Raw genomic sequence first — 13,039 nt, forward strand, 5'->3', positions numbered from 1 at the left:
GAGGGCAGGGCCCGGGGGGCGCCCACTCCTCGGGGTGCCCGGGGCGAGCAGGGCGAGGCGGTGGGCGCGAGGCCGGAGGAGGGAGGGAGCCGGCGGGGCAGGAGGAGCGTGAACAACCCCCCGCAGTTTCAGCTGCCCAGCTACCAGGTGTCCATCCCCGAGAACGAGCCGGGTGGCATGCCTGTCATCGCCCTGCGGGCACAGGACCCCGATGAGGGGGAGGCGGGCCGGCTGGCGTACTCCATGGAGGCGCTTTTCGATGAGCGTTCCAATGACTACTTCTCCATCGACCCGGAGACGGGCAGCGTGGCTACCACCCGCAGCCTGGACCGGGAAACCAAGGACACCCACGTGCTGAAAGTGACGGCAGCCGACCACGGGTCCCCCCGGCGCCGCTCGGCCACCACCTACTTGACTGTGACTGTGAGCGACACTAATGACCACGAGCCGGTGTTTGAGCAGCCTGAGTATCGGGAGAGCATCAGGGAGAACCTGGAGGTGGGTTATGAGGTGCTGACCATCCGTGCGACGGACGGTGATGCTCCAGCCAATGCCAACATGCTTTACCGCTTGCTTGAGCCAGGTGCTGGGGACAGTGTCTTTGAGATAGACCCACGCTCTGGCGTAGTGAGGACCCGTGCCCTCATAGACCGTGAGGAGGTCTCCGAGTATCATCTGGTGGTGGAAGCTAATGACCAGGGCAAGGACCCGGGTCCTCGGAGCGCTACAGCGATGGTACACATCACCGTGGAGGATGAGAATGACAACTACCCGCAGTTCAGTGAGAAGCGCTATTTGGTACAGGTGCCAGAGGATGCCCCAGTGAACACACAGATCCTGCAGGTGCAAGCTACAGATCGGGACCGGGGCAGCAATGCCCAAGTGCACTACAGCATTGTGAGTGGCAACCTCAAAGGCCAGTTCTACATCCACTCTTTCTCTGGCGCTATCGACCTGATCAACCCTCTGGATTATGAGACCATTCGTGAATACACACTGAGGATCAAAGCCCAGGATGGGGGCAGGCCTCCCTTAATCAACTCCAGTGGGATGGTGTCAGTGCAAGTGGTGGATGTGAATGATAATGCACCAATCTTTGTCAGCACCCCTTTTCAAGCGACTGTGCTGGAGAATGTGCCCTTGGGCTACTCTGTGCTACACATTCAGGCAGTGGATGCTGACTCTGGGGACAATGCCCGCCTGGAATACAGACTTGTGGACTTGAACCCCGCTCCTGGGGGAGTATCTGTAGGTGGGGATGCTGGGTTCCCCTTCCAGATCAACAACAGCACTGGGTGGATCACAGTATCAGCTGAGCTGGACAGAGAGACTGTGGAGAACTATCACTTTGGGGTGGAGGCCAGGGACCATGGAGTTCCTGTCATGACTTCCTCAGCCAGTGTGGCTATCACAGTTCTGGATGTCAATGACAACAACCCTACCTTCACCGAGAAAGTCTATCACCTCAGGCTGAACGAGGATGCAGCAGTGGGCAGCAGTGTCCTGACACTGACTGCAGTGGACAGAGATGTCAACAGTGTGGTGACTTATCAGATCACAAGTGGCAATACCAGGAACCGTTTTGCAATCACCAGCCAGAGTGGGGGTGGGCTGATCACTTTGTCCTTGCCCCTGGATTACAAACAGGAGAGGCAGTATGTGCTGACTGTCACTGCTTCAGATGGTACACGCTTTGACACCGTCCAGGTCTTTATCAATGTCACGGATGCTAACACACACCGCCCAGTCTTCCAGAGCTCCCATTACACAGTGAGTGTCAGTGAGGACAAGCCTATTGGCACATCTATTGTGTCTATTAGTGCCACTGATGAAGACACGGGGGAAAATGCTAGGATAACATACATTTTAGAGGATAACATCCCCCAATTCCGCATTGACCCAGACGCAGGCACTATCACCACCCTGATGGAACTGGACTATGAGGACCAGGCCTCTTACACATTGGCAATTACAGCCCGAGACAATGGGATCCCTCAGAAATCTGATACCACCTACGTTGAGATTCTTATCCTGGATGCCAATGACAATGTGCCCCGCTTCCTTCGTGACCGGTACCAGGGCTCAGTCTTTGAGGATGTGCCACTCTCCACCAGTGTTTTGCAGTTGTCTGCCACTGACCGGGACTCAGGCCTCAATGGGCGCCTCCTTTATACCTTCCAGGGTGGTGATGATGGAGATGGAGACTTTTACATTGAGCCCACTTCTGGAGTGATACGCACCCAGCGCAAGCTGGATCGTGAGAATGTGGCTGTCTACAGCCTGCGAGCCTTTGCTGTGGACAGAGGCAGCCCACCCCTTAAAGCCTCTGTCGATGTTCAGGTCACTGTACTAGACATTAATGACAATCCACCTGTCTTTGAACAGGATGAATTTGACATTTTTGTGGAAGAGAACAGCCCTGTGGGCTCCATTGTGGCCCGGATCAGTGCAGCTGACCCAGATGAAGGAACCAATGCACAAATCATGTACCAGATTGTTGAGGGTAACATCCCTGAGGTCTTCCAGCTTGACCTCCTCAATGGTGACCTCACTGCCCTGATGGATCTGGATTATGAGAGCCGGACTGAGTATGTGATTGTGGTGCAAGCCACTTCAGCCCCCCTTGTCAGCCGAGCCACTGTCCACATTCGTCTCCTGGATCAGAATGATAACCCACCTGTGCTACAGGACTTCCAGATCCTCTTCAACAACTATGTGACCAACAAATCTAACAGCTTTCCCTCTGGGGTGATTGGCAAGATCCCAGCCCATGATCCCGATGTGTCTGACAGCCTCGTCTACACCTTTGTGCAGGGCAATGAGTTAAACCTGTTGATCCTGGACCCTGCCACTGGGGAACTTAAGCTCAGTCGAGATCTGGACAACAACAGACCCCTGGAAGCCCTCATGAAAGTGTCAGTCTCAGGTAAGCAGGCCTGATGAAGGAGAATAATACATTAGAAATTGGTTTATTGGACCTACTATTGGTATAAGAAGAAATATGCAATACGTACCATAGCATACAACTTTTAATTTCATAGGCAGCGCTTTAACTGTGAAGGGCTTGGAGAGAAATACAAAAAAATGTATAAAAGCTATGTAATATTGACTAAAACAAAGAGTTGGTCAAAGTTATTTAGCAAATGTTGTTCACAAAAAAAAGGCATAAGGGGGATATAATTCCTTGAGCCTAGGTAGTTCTTTAGGTTAACATTTTAAGATCTGGATATACAGGGTTATCAAGGGACCTGATTTTCAAAGACAGGAAGAATGGACAGGTCTCATTGACTTATATTCAGTATTTAGACTAATCCTATGGTCAGGTAAACCAGTGACACTGGAAAGTTTCCTTTCACAGAACTGGGCATGCTGTAAAGAAAAGTTGGTGTTTAGTGGGGCGGGGGGGGGGGTTATCAGCAAGATATAGTCCATTTGCCTAGTCTCTCAGAGTGCTGGCTGATAAAATTCCAGATTTTAAGTTGGGGTCTCTGTTAGTGTGACATGGGCAAATTTCTATTTAAGTTGGTGGAGTTATACCCATTTGAACCAGGAGAGAAATTTTGCCTTTTCCTCACAGTGCTGGTAGCTATTTCTATGGAAAATGCTTATCTGAAACCAGCCAAGAATATTTGTATAACATCATGAATGTTGGTAGGTGTAACTGAAGACAGAATTTTGTAGGAGTCTTCACCAAAAAACTTTCGCTTTGCCTTTTGTATTTTAGACTTATATTACTGAAAATATATATCTATACATCAATATAAAATATTTGTGAATATCTGTTTTGATAACCGGTACACTGATTTTATGTGCTATATATATTTAAGTACAAAATTAAGTTGGTGGTTTGTTGCGACATGTTTAAAAAAACTTGTAAGATGTTACCTCAGAAAACAACTCTATTTTTTCCACTCATTTTCTTGTTGATCATGCGATTATTTTTTATCTCTATAATTATGGTGTCTAATCAGTAATTCAGTGACTAATCTCTTCCCCCAACTTCCACACTGGTGAATTCATCATAGGCCTAATCCAGAGCTTCCGTGCTTCCAGTGTCCATACCAAGTAACAGTCCTTCTGGATAATATTTGTGTTATTTTGTATGAAGCAGGAAGATGAAAATACTAGATGCCTGTAATGGTGTCTCTGGAGATGCTTTTTTTTCTTTTTTACTCATTTGTTCAAAAGATATTTAAATATGGCAGTCCTGGCAGCACTTACTACAAAAGAAATACTTCTGAGATATAAGAGACCTTACAGTAGTGGCACTAATATTTGCAGGATTGGGCTCTTTATATTGCAGATTAAATAAGCGATATTAATTTTAGTGACTAAAATTATTACTGCATGCTGTCTGTCAGGGAACTCACCAGAATATCTGCCTTGTAGCATTTTGCATGAACTGTAAGTTAGCTCTTAGTTGGTATTTCCACATCCTGTGAAAATTAACAGAAAAATGAGCATTTGGCCTGTAAAGTTGAATAAGATATTTGGATTAGTATATAGATGATTTATATGGCAATCTTCAGCTGAGACTGACTGACAGAAAGCAGAAGTTCCTTATCTAAAAGCAGGAGATAAAGAAGTGGACATAGAAGAAGCCTGGAAATGTTATTTCAGTAGGCTAAGAGGGGAGAGCATACAGGATAGGAGTGGGTTACAACTAAGCATTCCCTTTGATAATGTCTTCATTCACCTCTGCAGATTTCAGTGGGTGAAGTAGAGATACAGAAAAAAAGAATGAATGTTTGCTCCAATTACATTTCTGTTTTATGAGGTTTCAGGGTATAGGAATTTGACAATTAATACATGATTTTAACAGTGAATGATTATGTGAGACTTTTCTGTAGTATAGAACAAAGCTGGTTATCCCTATCGCCACTGATATATTTGAAAGAATTTCCATCAGTTAACAATTCTTAAATGGTTTGGCAAGCAGTGAAGTCCATTTGATACCGTTTTAGAAAAGTCTTCTGTGTACGTGGGAAAAGATTGCTTCATATAAGAATTTAAGGGGCAGAAGCCTACAGAGCATGCAATTACATTTAGGAAACTCTCACCTCTCCACTTTCTCTGCTTATCTGATGCATTCTCTGTGACAAGTGAGATGTAGAGGTGAACTGGCTTGGACAGAAATACTCTACATGGCTATCTGTAGGTACTGTAAAAATAGCTGCAAATAGTCTGCTAAAATCACCAACCAGTAAACTGAAAAATATGTCTGTTGGGTAGTCATTAACCTAACTATCAGCCCAGATGGGCAGTCCTGATGCAAGCAAAACTCTTGTCAAAGTTGGTGGGAATTTGAACTGCATATGAACTCTCTTGGGACATAAAGATATGTCACTGCTGCTGTGAAAATCTTGTGTTCTCCTACTCACAGGGGATGTGTATGTATGCAGTTTGTTGTTGTGGATTAAGTCTGTCAGAAATGATTGGTTTTAGCCAAACAGGAGGAGGCATACTATACAATTATATTAATTTGGGACTTTGACACATGGATAAAAGCATTCTTGTATTTGATCTTAGACTTCTTTGAATGAATATGCGTTTTATATTACAAACAAAAGACCAAAGTCACCTTAAAAAAATCTCGGGAAAAAAACAGTAAAGCGAACAATTGATTTAGTGAAATTTGATCCACATGGGTCCGAGGTGGACCACGGGTCTGGAAGTGGACCAGAGGTGGGGTTGTGCACTGGACGAGTTGTTCTACACATCTGTGAAGAATTTGCTGGAAAGGCTTCTTTTCTGGTCTTCTGTGCTGTGGATCTTTTATTATCCAGGCAAGGGAACAGGGAGAGTTATGGATCACTGGATGCATGCAGTTTCAGCCTCACTTTGTTCTTCAGACTCATAGAGAGAAATCCTTTCTCAACACCTCTGAGACTGGTCAGCTGGAAAGTGTGCTGGAAAGTGTGCAAAGAGCACCTCTTGGACTTTTCCTTTCTCCTTTTGCTTTTGTTGTGGGGTTTTCCATGGGAAGGAGTAAACTGGCTTTCCCTTCTCTGTATGTGAGATTGAGAGGGATAAGTTTTTGAACAGCTGAAATCCTGGCTGTGTTGATATTGATAGGAATTCTGCTATTGAATTCCAGGGGATCAGGATTTCATCCTGGGCATCTTGTGTGGGTACTTGAGACTTCGATGGTAAATGAGTCTGTAATTTCATCAAAATAAAAAAAAGCAGTTATATTGTCTGGATTATATGACAGAAGCTGTAATTTCATCAAGTATCTTTTCTCTTTGCCTATTGCCATATGTAGTTACAGGGACACTGTTGACTTGAAATCTAGTATGTTTTTGACTAGTTATTTAGCTATAAAATGACTTAAAAGTAGTTCTAGATACAGTACCTGCCCTTGATTTTCCTTGCACATCTTAGTGGTTTTTAATATTTTCTTGTTTTGAAAACAAAATCTCTCCCTTTTGTGCTATGGAGAAAAACTCTGAAACTGGCACAGTTCTGAACAGAGGTCTTTTTTAAAGACTCATGTAATTTTGTTAGGATTAGAAAACAGCAGAAAATACTAACATTGAGTAACAAGTAGCAAGTCTGTGAGTCTTCATCTGTGTGTTCTGATTAAAGTTTCTGCTTGTTGGTATTAGGCAGCTCTAGGTTCAAGAAATGCTATTTAACATTATTTCCCATGACTCTGTCTTCCAGACAAAACAGGATTATCAATGAGGAAAAGTAGAGAGAATTACTAAGTAAACCAGTTAGGTGCCAGCAGTCATTGCTGCCAGTTGATACTTTTTCATTTTATGGTCAATTGGATTATATCAGATCTGTCTGGATAATCCCTTTCTTTAGAATTAATGCCAGTTGTTATTTATTTGTTTGTTTGTTTGATGTTAAACATGACCAACTGTCACAGAAACAAAGTGGAAACCACATCATCAGTCTGAGCAAACAAGACTAAGATGTCATAGAAAATACCTGAAAATACTATTTGTAAATTAGAGGGACAATTATCTGACATTTTGTTTTACAAAAATTGTATTTCTAATCTTTTTTTAAGCCTGTTTTTCAATATTAGGATCCAGTCTTAAGAAGCCCAAGTGGCTTAGGCCCAGATTTTTTGAAGATATTTAGGTCATTATCTCCCATTGAAATCAGTGTTCCGTATTCAAGTGAAACATCCCATCGGCTTTGTATGCCTAAATCCATTACCAAAAATGACTTAGGCCAAAGTTGCATTGAAAATTTTACTTGAAGGGAATAGGTCTTTGAAAATTAGTTTCCTATTAGGTATTTGGTATCATGGTATCTGCTAGATGGAGATAGACAGACTAGCAACTGGCTGAGAAAAAATTGGAAATAATTTATGTTTAAAGCCCTAAGCCCAAGATTCCTTATATATAGCAGGGGTACTCAACCTCTGGCCCACGGGGCAAATGTGGCCTACACAGCCTTGGAATCCAGCCCGCAGGGCTCTCCAATAGTGGGGAAATTTGGCAGCGGGGGAACAGGGCCAGTAAATACTGCCACCTCTCCCCACTGCCAAAATCCTAAGCCCCTCATGGTGGATTGGAGCTGGACCATGACTGTCTCCACTCACAGCCAGGCCATGCCCTCTTCTCTCTGCATGGCCAGGTTGGGGTGGGGCCATGTCCCCTCCTCCCCTGTACAGCTGGGCTATGCCCACTTTTGTCCTGCCCCTCCAGGTTTGGGTCAGGCAACATCCCTTTTCTCCCCTGGGGCCAGGCCACTCCCCATCCCCCTGTGCAGTTCTGTCCTGCCCCTTCCCTTTCCGCCCCCCAACCCGTACAGGGCCAGGCCATGCCCCCTTTCCTCCTGTCCAGCCAGGTTGGTGCTGGGCAGCTCCACTTCCCCACATGGGGATGGGTCGACATGACTGAAGGGCCAAGCCCATCTGCCCTAAGTGCTGGATTGGGTCTACCAGGCAGATCTGGCCCATGTAGGGACCAAGTACTGTCCATCTGACCCACTGGAAAAAAGGTTAGGATTGTTGTGCCAGTGTGGAGCTGTACCATGGTTAACAGGTCTCTGCCAAGATCAATGGTTCACCTGTGCAAAGTCAGTTGCAGTGGTTGTCCCTGAAATTCTGTTTTTCAGTTTAAAAAGTAAATACCAAAATCTATTGCATATGCTTCTTATTCTATACAGTTTGTTTTTGATATTGCACATCACTTTCACTTTAAATGTAAATAGGTCTTGTTAGAACTATGATGAAGTCTAGGATAAAAGACATTCATTGTGGTTTCCTTTACCATTATCTTTATATCAGATAAAAGCAATTAAATTGATCTCAAGCTGTTATTACTGCTGGCATTTTATGGCAAAAGAAATCTCACAATTTGTTTTTAATGATGTGCTTTTGCTAATGCGGAGTTTCTCAGTGGGATGTAGGTACCTAAATAGATGTGGAGATTTGGGCCTAAACCACCAAGTACACGAGCAAATAGTTTTCCTTTTATGTTCTTCTGACTCTTATATCTAACTTAAATGGGATTTGATGAAGTTATTATAATATCAACCAACTTAATTATAAGGCTTGTCTAGGTACAATCAACTTATTATTCTGACTCAATAATCATTTTAATTATTATAGCTAAAAAGCCATTATACTGTTGACTTTCCATCTGCAGATTGGTCTCTTACTGTACAGGTACAGCAACAAATTCTGTGCTCTATTCTATATTGTTTGCATATTGTAAATAAGGCTGCAGTTTTGTCATAGACATAAGGCAGGTAGCATAGGTGCTCTGTTAGAAAGTTTTCAGATAAATAAAAAACAAAAGACAAGGAAATGCTTTGTGTAAGGTTGGGGAGAAACTGTGCAAGGGCATTGCTGTTTTCAGTGTGCAAAAATGCAGGATCTGGCCCCAAATACTGAGATCCAATATTTCCTTGCCTTATGGAAGTGTAGACTGTGCCCATTTTTGAGATTTTTGTGGTTTTATGTGTTTGATTCTGTTCCTCTGAATCCACAAAGGGCTGTGCCAGAGAGTGAAGTGATTGGGGACTGGGTGCTACAGTGTTGCTTTGTAGAGGTCTTGTTTGCTTTGTTTCAGCTATGCAGAGCAACCAGTTTTTATGGCTGAGGGTTCAGCTTTTTTGCAAGAACTTACTTCCATCTCAATAATTCACAAGGTTACTGGTTGCTTTGGGAAAAAGGCCTGGTTTCAGGTATCAGCAAGGAAGGTATTAACATATGAACTGCTCACTGTGGCCCCTGTAGCCACCAAGGAAATGAATTCTGTAAGTGTAGAATATCCACACAATGCTTTCCCTATAGATTATACAATTACGAGATTACAGTTTACTTAAAAAGGATGACCTCCGATGCTTCTCACTCCTACCATGGTACCTGGATGCAGATGCATGAATTTAAAAGTCTAATGTTAGTTTGGTCTTGCATAGTTCTGCAAATACAATTCCATGCTAAAGTAAATCAAGAAAAAGCAATAATATGAAGTCTAAAAAAAGACTAAGGAATATGTTGGTTTTTTCATCACATTTAGTCTGCATCTGTGTGTGGAAGAGAACTGTATGTTATAGTCCATAATCCCTAATGTTGTATGTTATAAGAGTGGAGATGAAAGCTCACTAAAAATTCTGTGTATAATTTAAAATGAGAAGTGTTTGTTTACCTAACTCAATGGATTAATTAATTATCATCATCACCATTTATTTATTTATTTAGTATGTGATAGCTTCCAAATGGTCTAATCAGAATTGGGACTTCATTGTGGTAGAAACGTCAAACATTAGAGGCAGATATGGGTCCTGAGTATATGCATGTAAAGTGGGGGTTAGGTTATTTACATACTGCAAATCTGCAGGCCCAGGTACACACATGACTTATTTTTAAGCAGCATACCCATTCTCACTCACTCAGGAGTCAGAGTAAATGGCTTGAGTCAACCCCAAGTGTGTGCCCTGGAACTATGCTCAACTCGTGTCTCACTAAAGGCTGCTCCGAGTAATGGATTCTGCAGTTTTGTGGCCCAGGCCTGGGTGTACACGGAACAGGGACAAAGCAGATGGGATTTAATTTTTTACCGCAAGCCCAATCTCGTTTTAGGGGATGTATAGGGATACTAGAAACTCCAAAGCAGGAAGATTGGCATTGGGCTGTATAATCTGTTTCTCCCATCCTTCATCTGCCAGTGCACCCAGGCAGTAATATTGGCATGAACAGAGTGGATCAATGGAAAATCCTAAATAGATTGCTCCGTAAGGCTTGTATCACTGATCATTTTGACTTCTGTTGCCCAGTAGCTCCTGCTAATACAATCTACTCTTACTAGCCAAATTTGTAAAAGTGCCCTCTAGTTTTGGTGCCTCAGTTTTGGGTGCCGAGATATAGACATTGTGGCATAATTGTCAGAGGTACTGAGTTTTGGCATTGCTCACTGATTTTCCAAGGGGCTGAGCACTCATGCACAGATCCAAGGTATCTCAGGTTGGAGACCCAAAAATTGAAAGAGCTCAAATTGGGAGGCCATGTTTAAAAGGTTGATCTAAAAATTAAGTTGTGTCCATTCAAGCCAGGAAGGTCAGAACTAAAGGTTCCAATATTGTGTTCTCTATATACCTGTGCAGGCTGGGTTATATATTTAAAAGTAATTACCCAAAGTGTCCCAAGCTTTCTTTATTCTCTAGGATCTAGAACTTTGGAAGCTTTTTCTTGGAGGGTTGAGGAGAGAGTTTTAAGAAAGATGGGCTCTCCTAGTGGCCCCATTTGCTACTCTCTCTCCTCCCTATCCACTTCCTAGTATGACAGGAGGTGGACATCCAGGTGGAGATGGAGTTCACTGCTGGTCAGCAGTTGCCTGCTTCTGGGATCCATGCAGAATTAAGAAAGAGGACGATGGATGAGAGAATGACTTACTGACCTACTGCCCTTGCCTGGAGCACCTCTGGAGGGTATTCTGGCAGAAGAAAGATAATTTTTTTTGCAGTAGAACTGGTCCTTCCCTCCTCCTTTTTCCTACCCACCCAGATTCAGTGTTTTTGATCCACTTCTTTTCAGGAGGTGGAAAGGAACATGTGGCCCTTACCAAAGATTTTATATACTTCTTGTTTTAGTATCTTTTAACTCAGTAGAGTAGATTTGCCAAGACTGGATAATAACATGCTTTAAAAAGTTATCATTTTATTTTGTGAACACAATAAAACAAAATAAACTATTTGCCACTCAAACTGTTTCTCTCTCAGGTCTGTGGCAGAGTCCCTTTATTTTAGTACAACATTATTTTGGCAGTCATGTTTCCATTAAATATTTTGTTCTCTAGCAGTAAATGATTTCCTGTCTCCTGGAACAAAAATATACCACTCCTATGACATTCTGGAATTAAGTGGAATGGCGCACACATGAAAACAACAGCACAGGAATTGCTTTTTATCAGTTGAAACAGATCACACAAAATGAGGGGAAGGTTAACATATCTAGTTTCATCATAATCCTTTGTAAAGTGCTAGTTTGAAACATAACATCACTGAAGGTGTTTGTTTTTACTTGTCTCAGTATATACAATATATACCACATACATTTAACATTTTAGTTGCATATATTTTTAGAATTTCTATCTGAATATATTACTGATGGAGGTGTATTAAACACAGTATAATTTTATCTCTGACTATCATTCTACAAAGTCAGCTTTGAATATGTAAAGATTACTTCATGTATATATGTACTTTCATTTAACTAGGTTAGTGATTCTCAGCCAAAATGCTACAGCTTCCTGCCATACCTTGATATTCTTTCAGAGGTGTTGCAGGGTGTCATGTAGTATTAGCCCTATTAGATATGCAAATATATCCAGAGATTTCAAATAGAAATCCATAGTTGTGATCTTTTTTAGTTCTTTAAAACAAGCTCCCCCTCCCCCCACTCTACGGTATTTCTCTGTAGTCAAAAAAGGAATAAAAACTAAGACCTGGGATTTTTTGAGGGTACCATGAGTCTAAAAAGGTTGAGAACCACTGAACTAGGTGGTATTCCTCATGCACCTAAAGTTATACATTACTTGCTCCTGTGTCCATTAAAGTAAAACATCAACTTTTCTAGTGATTTAAATGATGAAGGAGCAGGTCCTTAGGGGACAGTGGTACATATTAATCAGAACACAAGTGACAGATATTGGTACAAAGATATTCCATTGACTTAGTGATTTTAAATTTAGCAACTTTTCAGTTTGGTTTTAAAGAGCCAAATATACTTTTCTCCATGGAATTGTGTTGTTGTTTGGTCATTTTTTCATGTAAGTGTTGACAAGATGCTCAAAAAAGAAAGATGGGCAATAGGGAAACAAGAAGGGGAGTAGTAGAAATGAGAGTGGAGTGAAGTTTACTAGGGCTTCAGTAAATGATGAAGGCAGACAAGGGATGTAATTAGAGCTGGTCAAAAGTTACTATTTCAATAATTTGTCTGGAAAACATCCTCTCTACTGTTTTCAAAATTATTTGCAAACAAGCAGGGATTTCTCATAATTGTTTTTGAATTGGATTCGCAGTGGTTCCATGGTTTTTTGAATTGTTTTGGCCAATGTATTATTCATGAACTGCTCACCATGTATATTCACTATTTGTGATTTGTTGCTTAGGTCATGCTGTTATTTCTAACACTGGGTGACCTATGTTTTGCAAGTAAAAGTTCTTTTTCAATTCATATATTTGTTTGGTGTTCAGGATCGACCCCAAAGTTTGAAAGTCCCGGGCATCTTTAGATAATTGCTGAATATATAAGAAAGATCCAATTTATTAAGAAATGTAGTCAAGGAAAAACTTTTTGTTCCAAAATGAAGGTTCAGTTTCCTGTTTCAGTGTTAGAATACAGAAAATCAGTGCTGTTGAACTGGAAGTAGTCACAGGGGTTGTGGATGATGAGAAAGTAGAAATCTTATTCAATATTATCTCTAGAATCCCAAGCTGTATTTACAGAAGTAACTCATTGCCAGTAAAATGTGAAATTTTACACTTATTTACTGAATGGTCTATTCTTCTAGGTCATAGTTAATCAATGTCTTAAAGTACCTTTCCTTGCAGATGCCTATCTTTGAAATAT

The 13,039-nt window shown here is 42.0% G+C and overlaps 1 protein-coding gene across 1 annotated transcript in view; it reads left to right on the forward strand.

The window, feature by feature from the left end:
• Positions 1-104: 104 nt before the first annotated feature.
• Positions 105-13,039, forward strand: part of CELSR1 (cadherin EGF LAG seven-pass G-type receptor 1) — a 257,147-nt gene continuing 244,212 nt past the window's right edge. The window contains exon 1 of the mRNA XM_019543514.1: positions 105-2,926. Within this exon, the coding sequence (XP_019399059.1) occupies positions 178-2,926 (2,749 nt within the window). The 5' untranslated portion in view covers positions 105-177. The remainder of the gene's footprint in view (positions 2,927-13,039) is intronic.

This window comes from Crocodylus porosus, unplaced genomic scaffold (genome assembly GCF_001723895.1).
Source record: "Crocodylus porosus isolate Cpor-Errol unplaced genomic scaffold, CroPor_comp1, whole genome shotgun sequence".
In the NCBI taxonomy this organism is placed as follows: Eukaryota; Metazoa; Chordata; order Crocodylia; family Crocodylidae; genus Crocodylus; species Crocodylus porosus.